At 35.2% G+C, this 16,665-nt stretch overlaps 2 protein-coding genes across 26 annotated transcripts in view; one reads left to right on the top strand and one right to left on the bottom strand.

Moving 5' to 3' along the window:
- Positions 1-1,869, top strand: part of NCOR1 (nuclear receptor corepressor 1) — a 171,474-nt gene extending 169,605 nt beyond the window's left edge. For all 20 annotated transcript variants that reach the window (XM_036223863.1, XM_036223862.1, XM_036223873.1 and 17 more), the window contains one exon: positions 775-1,869. In XM_036223863.1, coding sequence (XP_036079756.1) covers positions 775-962 — 188 coding nt within the window. In that variant the 3' untranslated portion in view covers positions 963-1,869. The remainder of the gene's footprint in view (positions 1-774) is intronic.
- The window catches only part of TTC19 (tetratricopeptide repeat domain 19), a 46,358-nt gene that overhangs the window by 20,649 nt on the left and 9,044 nt on the right, over positions 1-16,665 (bottom strand). For 4 of the 6 annotated variants that reach the window (XR_001596994.2, XR_001596995.2, XM_016145127.2 and 1 more), the window contains exons 8-10: positions 7,913-8,067; positions 6,475-6,637; positions 5,229-5,265 (exon numbers count right to left, since the gene is read on the bottom strand). Coding sequence is in view for 3 of the 6 variants with exons in the window: in XM_016145127.2 (XP_016000613.1) it covers positions 5,229-5,265; positions 6,475-6,637; positions 7,913-8,067 (355 nt within the window). In the remaining 3 variants the exon portion in view is untranslated. Of the gene's footprint in view, positions 1-2,710; positions 5,808-6,474; positions 6,638-7,912; positions 8,068-16,665 lie in introns of those variants that run through there. The other 2 variants (XR_001596992.2, XM_016145128.2) reach the window with 2 other exon arrangements.

Genomic DNA, 16,665 nt, shown 5'->3' with positions numbered 1-16,665 from the left:
TTGAATGTGCCCTTCCCCTTAAGAGATTAAGGCTTTTGCTTTCTAAAATTCTCACATCACACGTAAAGTGATTGCACTGGTTTGAAAACTTCTAGCCTAGACCAGTGATTATTCTCAAATCTTATAGGGGAGGAGTTATTATTAGACCATGTTAATTATGTTATGAAATGGTATGTTTTCTCTTAGAGAATCTTAAGCTGTAGAAGGCTTTCTGGGGACATTGAAACCACCTAGAATCTGACAAAAGATAGTAGTGCTGCCATTAGGTTTGTGTTTGCCTCTTCTAAGTCTTGTACATTGATAAATAAGTCTGCTCGGTGAGATCCAGCAGATGACATGCATCCTGCTGCCCCCTGACCTGCTGAAAGTCCTGGATACTTGTGCCCCTGCATTTATATTTAAGAGTCAAGAAGTTCGTGGCGTAACCAGACTTTTACTTAGAGCTTAATATCCAGTAGTTCTACTTGGATTCTCCATTGAACATCTAGTTCTAGACTTAACTAAAAATCCACACCTGAGCTTTCATTTCTGGGCTCAGTAACCCTTTACTCATGTGCTTATTCTTGTTATTTGTCCTTTATAGACTCTCACTGATTGCTGTGTTATCACTGGCTACCATCTAAATGATAAACATGGGCTCTTCCACGTAGTTTCATTTTGCTTAGTTTCACAAGACCATTTTTGTAGTATAATCCTGTCATCCTCCATCCTATGAAAGTTGGATGAAGTATCAACTATGTTCATGACAGTGAAACCTAATTTTTATTTTGTCAGGCTCAACTCAGTTTCCTTATAACCCTCTGACTATGCGGATGCTCAGCAGTACGCCACCAACACCGATTGCATGCGCCCCCTCTTCTGTGAACCAAGCAGCTCCTCACCAACAGAACAGGATCTGGGAACGAGAGCCTGCCCCACTGCTCTCAGCACAGTATGAGACGCTATCGGATAGTGATGACTGAACTGCATAGAGAAATGATCTTGGTGGGGCCAGGGTGTTGGGGAGGAATCTCTAGTTTTTGGTTGCTTTATTTTTAATTGCAGGTCAAAAACCTGCCTTTCTATGATTTATGCCCAGAGACTTTTCAGGAGAGCCTGGACCATGGATGATGAAGAAATGACGGAAATGTGGAGAGTCAAATGGGGGGGTGGGGGGGACTGCCTTTGATACAGGCAGTTTAGTGGATTATAATAATAGTGGAAGGTCGAAATGTAGAGTTTTTAAAAAGTGGACGATTCCTGTTCTTACATCTGTAAAGAAAACCATAATGTCTTTAAATCACTCTTCTGTAAATAGAGCATCTTTTTGCAGTGTTTCCCCTTGCTGTAGTATCTGGTGTACTTATGTTCAAATCAGCGCATCAACCTTAGGGGTACTTTTTAAAAATCTTCTTGTCTATCTTTTTAACCCTTGCCTTCTAAACAACCTTCTAAACAGCCCAGTTATATACATAATGTTGGCTGTCACGGGCATTGTACTTTTATCCTAATTTGTTTCCTCTAAATTCAGGTTCCCAAGTGATGTTTAAAATCTTGTGGAAATGTTTAGATTTTTAACAGACCCTGTCATAAAATCTGTACATTAATGTATTTAGGGTCAAAAGGTAGGAGAAACAAAAATTCTGCCATATTGTAAATTTCCAGTGCAGGCTTTAACTTTTTTTTTTTAATTAGTAGCACTGAAAAAATATTACTGCATGGGTATGTTATTAGTTCAGTTTTTACAGTTTTAAAGGCTTATTTGAGGTATACCTCACTGTTATGCACACTGGTAATTTAACCATGCCCTTAAGTATTCTTTTTCTCCTGCATTTGATGCAGCCCAACAAAGCTTTGTTTTGAAATAAATTTGACTACCCTGTCCATAGATACAGTAGATTATTTGTGATTTAAGACTCTTGATATCTCAGGTTTCAAAGGAAAAACTTATAATTTTAGTTTATTGGCTGAGTTAGAAAATAATGATTTGGAGAGAACCTATCTTTTAGATTTACTTTGTGCTGCATATCCTGGTGAACATACAGTCCTTTCTCCTTTTGTGCGTGCCAGCGCTTACTCTTACTTTGATTCCTTGTGGCCAACAGTTTATTGTAGAATGTATTTTGCTGAATCTCTAGGAGAAAATAATTTAAGACTGAATTTTTAAACTGATTATGGTACTAGAGGGTCAGTTTTATCCTTAATAGTTAATTGTTGAATTTTTAGATTTTTTTTCATACAATTTAGGCACACCATTGAAGCATCCCTCTGCAGGAGACTGATAAAGTTTTGGGAGAATGCTACTGATTAGAAAGGAGAGAAGAAAAGAGGTCTCTCAGGATGACAAATATTAGCACTTTACAGACTTTTAAGCAGACCTAAACTTTTTAACTCAAGCCCTTTAAAGAAAACAGGTCTATAACCACTGACTGAGTGCCTCCTTTGTAATGAGTGTTTCGTATGTGCGATTGAGACCCTCACATCACCCTGTAGCACTGTTATCTAATCTCTATTTTATAGATGAAGACCCAGGTTCAATACTTTACCCATGTAGTTAAATAAGCAACAAAAAATAGGCCATAAACCCACATTTGTCTGAAGTTTAAAGCCTTCACTCCAGTTACTATTCCACTCTTGCATACTTGAGGTCCTCAAAATAAACTTTAGATCAGGTTTAGTGATCAGATTCCTACTACTTAGAAACTTGTTACCACTTTAGTATACATATATATATACACACACACATAAAATTTTAATGTAAATGAAAAATAACAATGTTCTACTTAACAGTGTTCTGCTGAAATCATTTTTAGGTAACTGACTTCATTAATAATTTATATTGTTGGCTGACCCAAAATAGATTATGATGGTATTTTTCTATGACCCTGAGGATTTTAAGCTGTTCCAAGTCAATAGTTTTTGAGAACATGTCAGATCAGAGCCTAACTTGTTTCTTTTGCAGTTCCAATTGAGGACTCTAAAGTGAACAGCTATTACCAACTCATCCCCATCCTTATCACAATGCACCTGGAGAAGAGATTTCCAAACAGGAGATAAAATCCACTATCATTTCTTAGTTCGAAAAGATGAAAAGACAGAATTCTCACATGCCTAACCTATGGAGCAAACCTTCTGGGAGGGATAGAAGTCCACCTTAGCATGATTGAAAATGGCAAGCACAGCTCTGAGAGTGACTAATTGTAGAATGTTTTAGCTGTGAAGCAAGGTGTAACACTCTTTCCTTACCTATGGTTTCTTAGCACCCTAGAACTAAATTAAGGTCTTCCCAATACTGTTCATAGAAATATTCCGACAGCTTGACTTCCAGTGCATGTTTATGATTGGAAGTTTCATAATGCTTTAATATTAGTATGTGATGTGATTCTATTTTTCAAATATTTCTGCCCTAACCACTCTGGTGAAATAGTTCAAAAATTTTAACTACACTATTTTTAACAATACACTTTTGAATTCAGACTGATAGTAAAGGGGTAAGTCCTCCTCTGTTTTGCTACTTTGTTTTAAAACAGTGCAAATTAACTTTACTGACAATACTCACACGAAGAGACTGTCTTTCTGAAAACCCCTACAGTTTTTTTAGTACGAGGACCAGGAGCTGAATCATTGCAGAGGATCAAAAATTCTTTAATAAAACCTGAAGTGAAAAACCTAACTTTAAATAACCACTGCAATAGTGAAAAGGTAAAAATATTCTCAATGCAGAAGGTGAGTAACTGATTTTTTAAAAAATCAATTGAAATTGGGCTACACTGAAACTCAAGTCTGCTTTATATTATAAAGTCTGTTTTATATTATAGTTTAAGTTAAGACTTGATTAAAGGAATTAGCTGGGTAGTAAATAATAGATGATCTTAGACAAAAAGTGGGGAGGAATTTATATCTGAAAAATATAAAATTCTAGTGTTAGTCTGATCCCTGAGGATTTAGACCTCAGGGTTTCTAGTATTTTAATTTTATTAACTCTTCAGTAGGTTACTTTTTATGTGAAACTCAAAGATTAGGGAATACAATATTGGTGTAGAGTCTCTAGTTTATTATGAAAGGATTCTTCCACTATGTACACAGGAACCAAAAATGAGTTTATCATTCCTACTTACATCCCTATGCCCCATACCAGCAATAGCAGTGTTCCTTGATGGTACCAAGAAAAATTGCCTTTCCCCTAGGCAATTGGCTCTTTGTAAGACTGCTAAGGTAAACAAACCCATCTACATTTTGTATTTATAGATAGTCCCTGACTTACAGTGAGTAGTTCAGCTTACGATTTTTTAACTTTATGATGGTACAAAAGCAGTATGCATTCAGTAGAAATGGGCTGGGCTAAGCTATGATGTTCAGTAGGTTAGGTATATTAAATGCATTTTTGACTTATATTTAAAACATGATGAGGTAGGATCAGGATATAACCCCATCATAAGTTGAGGAGCATCTGTACACACTTTCTAGACTTTGAGGCAGAGTGGTAAAAGAAAGCTCTTTCAACATAGCAGTCTATTCATTTAAGGTCATCTGACTAAATACCTTCTCCCACAGCCAAGAGAGAATCTCATTTGTCCCCTACTTTACAGATGAGAATGCTGAGACCCAGATTCAAAAAGCCAGGACCAGGATCCAGGCCAATGATTCTTCTGTTTACCTGTGGTACATACCAGAATTACTGGGGAGATTTCAAATACTACACTTGTAGGACCCTACCCTGAGTCAGAAGGTTTGGGGTGCCGCCTGGGTATGAATAGCTCTAAAGAGGTCCTCAGATGACTATTCCATGACCTAGGTTGCAAAGGAAGTGGAGTACTCAGATAACATTGATAAGAGATTATTATTCCTTTTTCCAACCTTTTTTTTCATAGTTATATATAACTAGATACATACAAAAACATACAGTTCACTTTAATAATCAAATAGATGCTATACGTTCAAATGACTGATCTCACTTTAAAACTTCATGCTGGATGCTGATAGCAAACCAAGGTAGTACTTTTCCTTCTCCTTTATGAGAGTTCCTCTAACTCAACAATCCCACCACTACACTCCACTTTCTTGAACAAAGGTAGGTGCTGAATTGACAACATGATCTGAGATAATTTGACAGAATTTATTTCACCTATGTTTTCTGAATCTCAATATATTCCTTTTTCTGTGCTTTGGTTCTTTTTACAATATTATTTCAAAGACTCTATTTTTCTCCTGTCAAAAAAAAGAAATAGATTATAAGAAAAATAACTCACCGTAATCCCCCTTTGCCATGAGACAGGTAACTCTGGTCTGCCAGATATTGATGAAAGAAGAGAGAGCAACAAATCAACGGACCAAAATTTTATGGTAGTGATGCCTGTGTAAATTACCACACACCCACCCCAGAGGAAAACCGATCCATTTTAATCTGTAGTTAAACCAGCATGGATAGCTCCTAACTATACATTACAACTGAAAACATCACCTGTCAAGCATCCTTAGAAGTCAAATCAGTTTGGGGTGAAGGTTGCTTTTCCTTTCAAAAACAAAAGTGGTAAGTGTATACAACTTGTCCTTCAGCAAGGTTAAGTTGAGGAAACTTGAATATCAAGGACAAAGGATTTAAGTAACCATTGATTTGGGTGCCACTGAGACTGGAATAAGCAGCTATAACTGGAAATGCCCTACAACAAAAAGGCATTTAGAGCTTGATAAAATTAAGTCAAAGGTCTATTTTTTTCTGGACAGCTCAGCCAATTCTTCCCTGATGTGCTGTATAGAAACCTCATCTTTTTTCAGCTCTGCTTGCTTCAGTGCTTCCTGGTAGATCTCTTTTGCTTGTGCATATCGTTCTAAAATAACCCAAAGAAAAGGGAGAGTAAGAAGAAAATGTATGTTTTCAAAGTGATTCTGAAGGGAAAGCACTAGTGATGGTACAGGTCTAATTTATTGTGTGCTTATTAAGTGACAGGCTGCTTCATCTAATCCCTATTTGATAAGCTGGCTTAGAGAGGCTGTATGCTGGCCCAGATGTAGATAGAGTACTCTAACCCAGTGAGTGCTGTGGGACTTCTAAATGTGCTCTTTCCAGTATACCCCTGGAGTCCTTACTCATTAACCAAGAACTGTATACAAGTGAGGCCCTGAGTATATAGCATAAAATATCTGTCAAACTGATAGTCCCTGTCTTACTAGCTTCATAAAGTATACTGTGAAGAACAAATTATATATGTGAAAACATTGAAAAATCTGTAAACTACAGAAATGAAGTACTACCACTGCAAAGTTTTCTCTACCTTGATGCAGTTCAACAGGCTAGTGCAAGTCTATATAAGTTATGTGAATGAGCACAATGGCATTTCAACCAAACATACATCCTTTTCTGTATTATTCAGCCAGCCTTTTAATTGTGGAGCTTTCTCACTGCCACTTGCCCTCCCAAACATCATTTCACAGATTTATCTAAATCCAATAACACTCCTCTGTAAAGCAAATCAGTCAAAATCTCACAGCTCCTACCTCGGTGTATCAGAATTGCAGCCAGATTACTGAGCAGCATGTGCAGCTCAGGATGTTCTATTTGTCTCGCAAGATCTGATGCCTTTTGCACATAAACACAGGCCTCATCAAAGTGGCCTTGTGCATCCAGGGTGGTAGCCAGGTCACTCATCAGCACGATGGTCTACACAGGGAAAAAAAACCCAGCTTTTTCAGTAAATAATGTTAATTTGGAGTTTGATTAACTGAATATAGACTTACAATTTCACCTTTCCCAGCATTACTAGTAAAGGCAGTGAAACATCAGCCTTTAACAAATTATGTTCCTTTATCATTCATACTGTATAATGGACAGCATTAGTTTGAACCTCTGGAAAATGATAACAAATCTAGAAACTAGGGAACAGAATGAATATTATTTATTAATACAACGAATTATCAAATTAGAAACATCAAATAAAAAATAATGGCAAAATAAAGCTCTAATATGATCCCATTTAAGGATCAGCAACCTTGAGAAGCCAGCTCCCAGAGCCGTTTAAAACGTCATTCCTACTAGGGACCCTGAGACTCGTTAAGAAGAAATACACCATTGATTTTAGGAAGATTCTCAAAAGAGTTTTTTAAATATTGGTACTAAGGGAGGTAGACCCTACTTCCTCCATGGAAGCCATGCTTTAAAAGCCTCTAGTTCTGGTACTTGGTGAGCTGAAGTCCACATTTGTCTTATTATTCCTCAGTAATATTCCATTAATGGTACTCTATAATAAAGAGTTCTAAATCCCTTTCCTGAAGATAATTCATAGCCCCAAAACTTGCCCTGCCCATTTACCTCAGCCTTGCGACGTTCAGTTAAAATTTTTGGGTCCTTAGTTGGGTGCACCAAGCATTCACAAAGTGATCTGCTTCTTACCTCTTAACTTGATAAAGGAGACACAGAGAGATGATTTAATTCAATATGTTTACTATTCTAACAGAAATAACGGTATGCTTAAACTCTGCGTCAGTGGTTTTTAATTTTTTAATACAATCCCTCCTTTCCCCCGCTTTCCCCTATCATTTCACCTTTGGGGCGAGGGAGGCAAGGATCTTCATATGTTAACCTGTTCCTTATAAGATTCAGTATTCTGAAATACTGTGCTGTGTACACTGAAGCCCAAGAAGCACATGGGTGCCGGGTTAAACCTATCCTTTAGAAAGATTATTCTGCTGTATAAACCAATACTCATGCAAAATGTTCTGGGCAGACCCAGTAATTGATGGGTAGCCTCAAATCCTTTTTGAAACAAGTAGTTGAGGGGAGGGGTAGGAAAATTAATAGGCTAGGGCATGAGGAGGAAGATACACCTAGGAAGATAGACCAACTCCTGATTATCTGTTCCCAATGAGTGTGGTATTTCACATCCATAAATTGTGAAACCTTTTTTATTTACAGTCCGCCTTTCTGTTTTCCTCTTACCTGTGGGTGTCTTTCTCCTAGTATTTCTTCAGAAATATGCAAAGCTTTTTCATACATTCTTTGTGCTTGTGATGGCTGCTTGGAGAACAGAAGGTAGCGAGCATAGGCATCTAAGCACATGCCAAGGAGGAGGTGGGTATTGGCTTTCTCTTCCACTAAGAAGAAAATAAGAGCATTGCTTGGATATAACAAGTACAATACAGAAAGTGAGGCAGAGAAGTGGCCAACCTAACCTAATCTTATTCTTACCAAGACCTGTGAATAGTTCATGTAACCTAAGTACTTTAGCCCTGCACTTTTTATACAAAGGTGACAACTTAGGTGGATTACCATCTAAATTGGTTCCTGAACCCAATTCCAACATGGGTATGTGTGTGTGTTGTGGGAAGGAGGGTAGGGGGATATAGGATTCTCCAACCAACAAGCAATTCTCAGACATCAGCAGTGTGTCCAAAGAAATCAACTCAAGTATGACACTATCTACCCAGAGAGAGCATCAGATTCCACAAGCTAAGGGTTTAGTCCTACAAGACTACACTCCCCACTCCCCAACTTCAGACACCAGCTTCAAGTCCAGGTTGTTACCTATGCTTTTGACAAACTGAAGCTTCCAACAACCTCCTTCAATTCAGGATGCCAATTAGAAGTTCAGGTTGTTACCAGATTGGGAATCAGAGGTTCCCAGGACTCCCTCTTTGGGTTTCATTAATTTACTAGAGTGGATCACAGAACTCAGAGAAACAGTTTACTCAGATTACAGGTTTATTATAAAAGGATATAACTTAGGATCAGCCAGAGAGAAGAGATGCATTGCACAAGGTAAGTGGAAAGGGGCATGGGTTTTTCATGCCCTCTCCAGGTATCCTAGCATCTCCACAAGTTCACCGATCCAGAAGTACCCCAAACCTCATCCTTTGTGGGGTTTTATGGAGGCTTTATTACATAGGTATGACTGATTAAGCCTCCAGCCCCACATCACTTCATAGAGTTCCAACCCTATATTCAAATGGTGGTTCTCTGGTCAGCCAACCCTCATTCTTAGGTGCTTCTGAAAGTTGCCTCATTAGCATATCAAAAGACCTTTCTTTCTTTCTTTCTTTCAGCACTTTGTAAATTCCAAGGGTCTAGGAGCCAGGAACTAGACAAAGACCAAATAAATGAATGACCAAATGTATATTTCTTTTAAATCACAAGTATCACAATATCCAATTAAATGATGAACTTTTCCCCACATTTTAAATAAGATCAAGTCCACATATTGAGTATAATATAGAATTATTATTTTTAGTTAGAAACTAATATTTAGCAGATACATATGATAATAAATTCAAAGCAGAATGAGTTAAATAGGGTCAATGAAAGTTTTAAGATGCAAAAAAAAGTAATGTAGTAAGAGAACAGAAAGTAGAATCTTGAAATGGAAAGTGATGAGCCAAATTTAAAGCGCAGATGATCCAATTTTTGAATAATAGAGGCTGCAATGATACAGCACCTCTTGACACATTACTAAATTGACTACATACTGAAAAAACGAAATACCCAATCCCACATAAAACAAAAACTAAAGTACTGAACCAAATATGGAAAAGATAATGAAACTAAAATTTAATTACAGAATTAACGCTGGTACTCCATTAATATATGAAAACTCAATATAGTTATCTTTATAAATCAGTGAGAAAAAGATAAACTAATAAAACAGTTCTGAGTGCTAAAACCTGTCCATGAGGGAGAAAAAATTCTATCACTACCTTGCCATATTAAAAAAAAAAAAAATCTATGTAAATTAAAAACTAAATGTAAAAACAAATATTTAGAAGAGACTATTTCTTAGAAGAGTGAAGGATTTTTATTAAATACACAAATAATACAGACTATAGGGAAAATATCAAGATTAAATTCCTTCGAATTTTAATCTCTGTATATCAAATGCCACATGTGAAAAGACAAGGCTACAAAGTGATATGTAACCTACAAAACGTACGATGCTCAAATACATACTCTCACAAATCATTAAGAAAAAAACAGCCCTTCTAAAAAATAAGTAAAGGATATAAAGAGACAATTTTTGGAGCAAGAAATCTGGATGGTCAATAAATACATGAAAAGATGTTCTTTATCTCATTAGTTATCAAAGAAACATGCACTGAAGCCACAGTAAAATTCCAGTTCATAGCTACCAGATCAAAAAAGTTTAAGTCCAGTAATAACAAAGATATGGAGCAACAAGAATGTTAACACATCGCTAGTGAAAATGTAAACTGGTAAACCACATTGATAAGCAATCTGGTAATATCTAGTATATGCACCCCAGCAATTCCCCTCTTGGATACATACCCTAGGGAATATCATACATGTGTGCACAGAGACATAGGTCCAGGAATGTTCAAAAAGGTATTTTCCACAGCAAAACATGTAGAACGTACATACCCATCAACAGGAAAACTGTAGTATATTCATTCATACAATGGAATACTATACTGCAGTTGCAGTGAATGAACCAATCAGGGCCACTTCTAGCCTGTACCACTCCTTGCGAGGATGGAAAAAAAGGCTCAACCTCACCCCTTAACCCCAGTGGGCTAATCAGAGGAAGTTCTGGACAAATGCAACCTAGCAGACGTGGTTTGGCAAGCAAAACAGGGCCTTTATGTGAGGAAAACTGATGCTTTTAGTACCAACATGTATAAATCTCAACAACATAATGCTGAGTGAAAAAACATTGCAGAAGCAACTGTACAGTATGATACCATTCATAAAAAATTTAAAAGTATATTCACCACATTGTATATTGTTTACTGATATATGCAAGTGTAATGAATAGACAAGAATGATAAAGACCAAAAACAAATTCAGGATAATAGTTACACTAAACAAGAGTACACAGGAGTTTAAGCTTACCAAAAAAAGTAAAGCACATACTGTAAAATACTTAAACTTGACAAAGCTAAGAGGAAGGAATACAGGTATCTATTAAAGTCTCTAAGTTTATTTTTGCTTGACATCTTTAAAAAAATACAGAAGAAAAGCACAGAACTGACTTTTCTGAATGATGTCAGTAAAGTGGAATACACACTGGAGAAATTCCAAAAACAGACAAGAAAACAGAGAAAGGAAAATGTAAATATAAAGGACAGAGGAGAGACCAACACACAGTTAGTTAAATGACGTTCCTGAATAAATGGCCATAGCAAAGTAGAACTAACTGTTCGATAAGTAAAGATGTAGTGAGTATAGAAGCTCAAGAGAACTTCTTTAAAATGGAGGTTCATCACAGACTAGGCAAAATACATAAAAAGACTAATCCCCTAATTTTATACTAATAAAACTGACTCCTACAAAGCAATCAGGCAGGAGAAAATAGGCTATCTACAAAAGAAGGCAAATAAGTTGGCTTCGGAATTCTCTGCAATAAACCCCTTAGATCTAAAATTCCAGGTCACAGAGAAAAAACAACTGGGGAAAGAGAAAGGTAGAAAATGTTAAATTGTAGTCACCTTAAAGAAGAAACTTAAAAAATAAATGTTTTTCCTCTGAGTCAAAGATATCTTGAAGAAATTTTTTAGGTTACCCCTAATAGAACCATATGTATGCCTTCCTTCCAAAATATAAATGGGAGTTTAGTGAGGAAAACATCCCTATAGAAGGGACCTCAAAAGAAATAGTGTATTTTTTAAAATGCAAAAATTAGAGCAAATATCACTTTTAATATCTATTTAAATAAGTTTTAAGATTCTCTATCACAGGACAATGATACTCAGAGCTTAGGTTTTTAAAAAATCCAAATACAGCCATCTACAAAAGACTGACGACAAAATGACTCAAAGTTAAAAGAGTAAAATACAGTCAACAATGTAAAACTAAAATTTGTGACAAAAAATTGGACAAAAAATCATTTTCTGAGAAAGGGATAATTCACAATGACATATCTAAAACCTTGAATAGCATAGAAATATGTATAAAGAAAAAAAAATTGTCTAGACTGATTAGAAAAAATCTGCAAGCAGACTTGAACAACACGATAAACCAACAAGACCTAAGAGACATATAGAATACTCCATCCAAAAACAAAGGAATACACATTTCTTTCAATGTACATGCAACATTCTCCAGGTAAAACCATATAACGGGCCATAAAATGAGTCTCAATAAATTAAAAAGGGCTGAAATCATACAAAACATGTTTTCTCTGACCACAACAATGAATTTAGAAATCAACAACACAAGGAAATCTGGGAAATTGATAAATATGTAATTAACTAACATACTCCAAAATATCCTAAAGATGAAAGAAAAAATCACAAGAAAAATTAGGAAATACTTTGAGATGTGAAAACAACATACCAAAATGTATATGATACAGCTAAAGCAATAGAGGGAAATTTATAGTTTTAAATGTCTATATTAGAAAGATCTTAAATCAGTAACCTAATCTTCCACCTAATAAACTAAAAAAAAGAACAAAATAAACCCAAAGGAAGCAGGAGACATAAGGATTTATGTGGAAATAAATGAAATATAAATAAAAACAACAAAGTGAAACCACAAGTTGGCTCTTTTGAAAAGATCAACAAAACTGACAAAAACCAAGGAAAAACTATGAATAAAATAATCAAGCGCCTTCATAAATTGAGACTAGTAAACATAACACAGAGGGGCTAAACTGTTAATAAATTACATTAATAAATATATCATGTTCCAGCAAACTCTTACATAGTACTTGAGTACTAGTCACAGTCCTAAGGGATTGAATTCCCATAACAACTCATTAAGGTAAGTTGTGCTACTATTCTTATTTTATTGATGAGGAAACTGAGTAAAGTTAAGTCACCTGTCTACAGTCACACTGTTAGTAAGTGGAAGAGCCAGAATTCAAACTCAGGGTCCAGACTTCAAGCACTCATGAAACCAAATATGTCACCAAAAATACTTCGACTTTCCAGAAATGTTTTATTTAAAATATGAAAAATGAAACTTTCAGCTCAAAGAAAGGAGGAAGGAATCAATGGAAAAAATCTGTTAAAGAGAAGAAATCCATAAAATTAAATACTAGGAAAGGAATAAAGAATATAGTAAACTATGCATTCAAAATATAATTCCGTAAGAAAGTTTCTTCTAGAAAAATGCAGTTCCCCAAAATTCTTTCATACATGCGTTCCCTTATTCGACAGATATTAACACTGTTCTTGGCACTGTCCCAGAAAATCGAAACAAGAAAATTGAAGAAATTTAAATGTACGAGTAGTCAAGGAAGGAAAATAAAAAGTTGCCAGAGAATCATCTCCAAAGGAGATCTGGTCCACGTGGTTTTACATATCTCACAACTTTCAAGGAATAGCTCATTTCTATGTAATACCCCATACCTATGCCAGAACAGAAAATATAAAAAGCATCCCAATTCATTTTACCACATTAACAATCCCACAATGACAAGCACAAGAAATAAACTATGGATCTCACATAAGAAAATAAATGCAAAAGTTCTAAATAAAATCTCATTAAATATTATCCAGTAGTTACTAAATAAACAATTCCAAGCAAGCCTAGTTTGTTTGCTCTAGATGTATAATAATAAATCTATTCATATAATTTGGCACCAAATCAGATATCAAAGTTGTCCATCACCAACCACCCACTATTATTTAATGTTATTCTGTGATTATTGCTAAATTTAACTGGGAGTGGGGGAGGGGTGGGTGGGAGGCACAGAAGTATAACTGAAAAGAAACAATTATGATTTTCTAAACGTATAGTTATATATCTGGAAATAGTGTAATATCAACTGAAAAGCAAATAGTTTAGTAAAGTGTCCACCTGGAATCAAATGTAATAAAATAGTTATCACATCTATGTGAATAAATCTGTAAGGAAGAGCCATACCACGTTCCTCAATGGGAAGACTCAATATTGCAAATAAAGTGTAGTGAGTGACTTCTCTTGCTAGCGCAGTTGCTGTTTGTCCTAGTATACACTCTTTCAAGCAGAGGGGATTCCCATCCTGTTAGGAATGGATTCTGATCAGTTTTAGCCAATCATGGTATCCCATTTCTCTTGCCAAGGAAAGACTGAGTTAGAAATGCCATGTAACCCAGTTCCAGCCAATGAGAAGTAAGAATAAATCTTCTTGCGGACTTTTTCTGGATGAGATTCCTGGGACCTAGTAAGTCACTGTCCAACCAGAAGGGGAGAATGAAGAGAAAGCCCACACACTGAGAGTGACAGTAAGGAGGGATGGAAAGAACCTTATCCTTCAGGAATTCAGTGAACCATATATCAGCTAATTCAGCAGCCTGCCCCCTTTTGTTGAATTGCTAGTTACATGAGACAGGTGTCCTAACTGTTTAACTTAATTTGGTTAAAATTTTCTGCTATTTGCAGTCAAATGTCAACTTCTGGCAATCTCTCCAAAGTATAATGCAAATCTAATAATTCAGTCTCAAAGCACTTTGAGGACTTGACAAAATGGTCTCAAATTCACGTAAAAATATCTAAAATTCATGTAAGAACTGAATGAAACTAAAATGTAAAATTTTGCAAAAGAAATGTGAGATCTGTATTGCCATACAACTCAAATATATAATACCATACAATACAAACAATGTATACTGTTATAAGTTTCATCAGATGAGTAAGAATGGAAAACCCCAAAAGAAAGCCAACCATATACTAATTAATACATAAGTACATAATAGTGATAGATTATTTTTAAGAAAGTAGTTACCAACTTCATACCAAAGTTAATTGCAACTATAATAAAAAAGTAAATGTTAAAACTGTTTGGAAATAAAGAAAAAGAAAAGACAATTAGAAGGAAAGATGAATGAATATGTTTTCAAAGCTGAAAAATACCTTTCTACACATAAAGCTCTGAAGAGCAGGGACTTTTGCCTCATTTGCTTCTAAGAGAATCCTAGAACAATACCTGGCACAGAATAGCTACTCAATGTTTATTAGAAATTCATAAAATCAAAGAAAAAAAATGAATTTGGTCAGATCTAATCCCCTCAAAATTAAAGAGTTGTGCAAGTCATGCTGATTCATTTATATAAATTTTTTAAAAGAAACATGCAAAAACTAAATATCTCCTATAGAGAAGTAAAACTAAAAAGCAAATGAATGATAAAGAGTCAGGAGAGTAGTGTCTCCCAGGCAGGAAGTGGAAAGGGATTGGGGACAGGCACACACAGGGCTTCAAAGGTATTGTTAATGTTGTGTTACTGCCTGTTCCCATTATTCTTTAAACTATACAAATATTAGTTTCACATTTTTTTAAATTAAAAAAAAACCCTACTATCTCTTTATCCAGGAATTTAAGGGGAAGAAGCCAACAGGATAGAGTTAATATTCTTATAAAAACACACCAACGAATGATTAACTTCACTGCTTATCAAAGAAACGCTAGTTAATGCATCAATGCCATATCATCAATCTGACAAAGGTTATAAAGACAAATGCAATTTGGGGAGGAGGGGCACACTGCCTTATCATAATAGAAACTAATAATGGTTATATTTTTTGAGTAGCTACTATGTATTAGGCATTGTTCTAAGTGTTTCACATATATTAACTCAGTCAATCCTAACAGTCCTATTAGAGAATATTACTCTAAATCCCATTCTAACGTTCAAAAGCACATAGGGATTAACTAATTTGACCAAAGTCACAAAGCAAATAAATTAGCAGAATCAGAAAATGTAAATTACCGCCATCCTTTCGAAAGCAATTTTGCAATATCCATCACTAACCTTAAAATGTGCTACTTTTGACATGGAATTTCAGTGCTAAGAATCTATTCTAAAGAAACAGGTCTGGACACTACCTTATGTTTGATGGCAGAAGAATGTATGGACTACTATGAGATACACCTTTCTGGATTGAACACAAGTATTCGTCTCCACACCCTCTCAAAACATCACTAAAATCAAAGTGAAAGTATGAAAAAGATATAAAACTACAAGAAGTAAAGACGAATCAAGGGAGACAACGAAGATCAAAAAATTGTAGGAGATGAAAAGTAGAAAAAAACTGGTAAGTGACTAAGCACAAGAAAGGAAGATAAAGACTGAATGCCTACAGACAACTATGCCAGTGAAAAAGAGGCCAATTTATACCCTAGAACCCTAGAAAAACTTAGGAATTAAAGCACTGTGGTGAGAGAGGAATTTGTCATATACGTATAAAACAGGCAACAAAAACATCTATTGACTTCAGAGGAAACAAAAGGTACAGAAAAGAAAATGTAATTATGTGATCACATTACTTCGTTCAGCAACACCGTATATTCAAAATAGTGTAGACACAACCAAAAATTACCCTAAATCTTCACTATTCTGCAAGTCAGATTTTAAAAATATTAAAACAAGAAATAATAATTTTGTCATTCAGAAATACAAAGGAAAATAACGAAGAAATTGGTTGAGTTGACAATGATCCTAGGAAATGCTGTATTTAAATTCTTATAATGTTCTTTGACTTTTCATATATAGGTAATAGTAGAAACTAATTTTAAAAATAAAAATAAAAGTGTTGCAAAAAATTATAGACTATTCAGGAAAACACAAATATAACAAAAAACCCCTATAAATCTACGAACCATAGATAATCACTGTCTATATTTTGGTATCATTCAGCTCTTGTTCTGTATCTACATTTAATCTACACATTTTAGAAAATTAGGCTCCTCCTAACTATATTGTTTTGTAATCCTATTTTCACTTAATTTTTTTATGAGCCTTTTCTCAAAAATTACATAT

This window comes from Rousettus aegyptiacus, unplaced genomic scaffold (genome assembly GCF_014176215.1).
Source record: "Rousettus aegyptiacus isolate mRouAeg1 unplaced genomic scaffold, mRouAeg1.p scaffold_m13_p_6, whole genome shotgun sequence".
NCBI classification, from domain to species: domain Eukaryota; kingdom Metazoa; phylum Chordata; class Mammalia; order Chiroptera; family Pteropodidae; genus Rousettus; species Rousettus aegyptiacus.
This window is presented reverse-complemented; position numbering and strand designations above follow the sequence as displayed.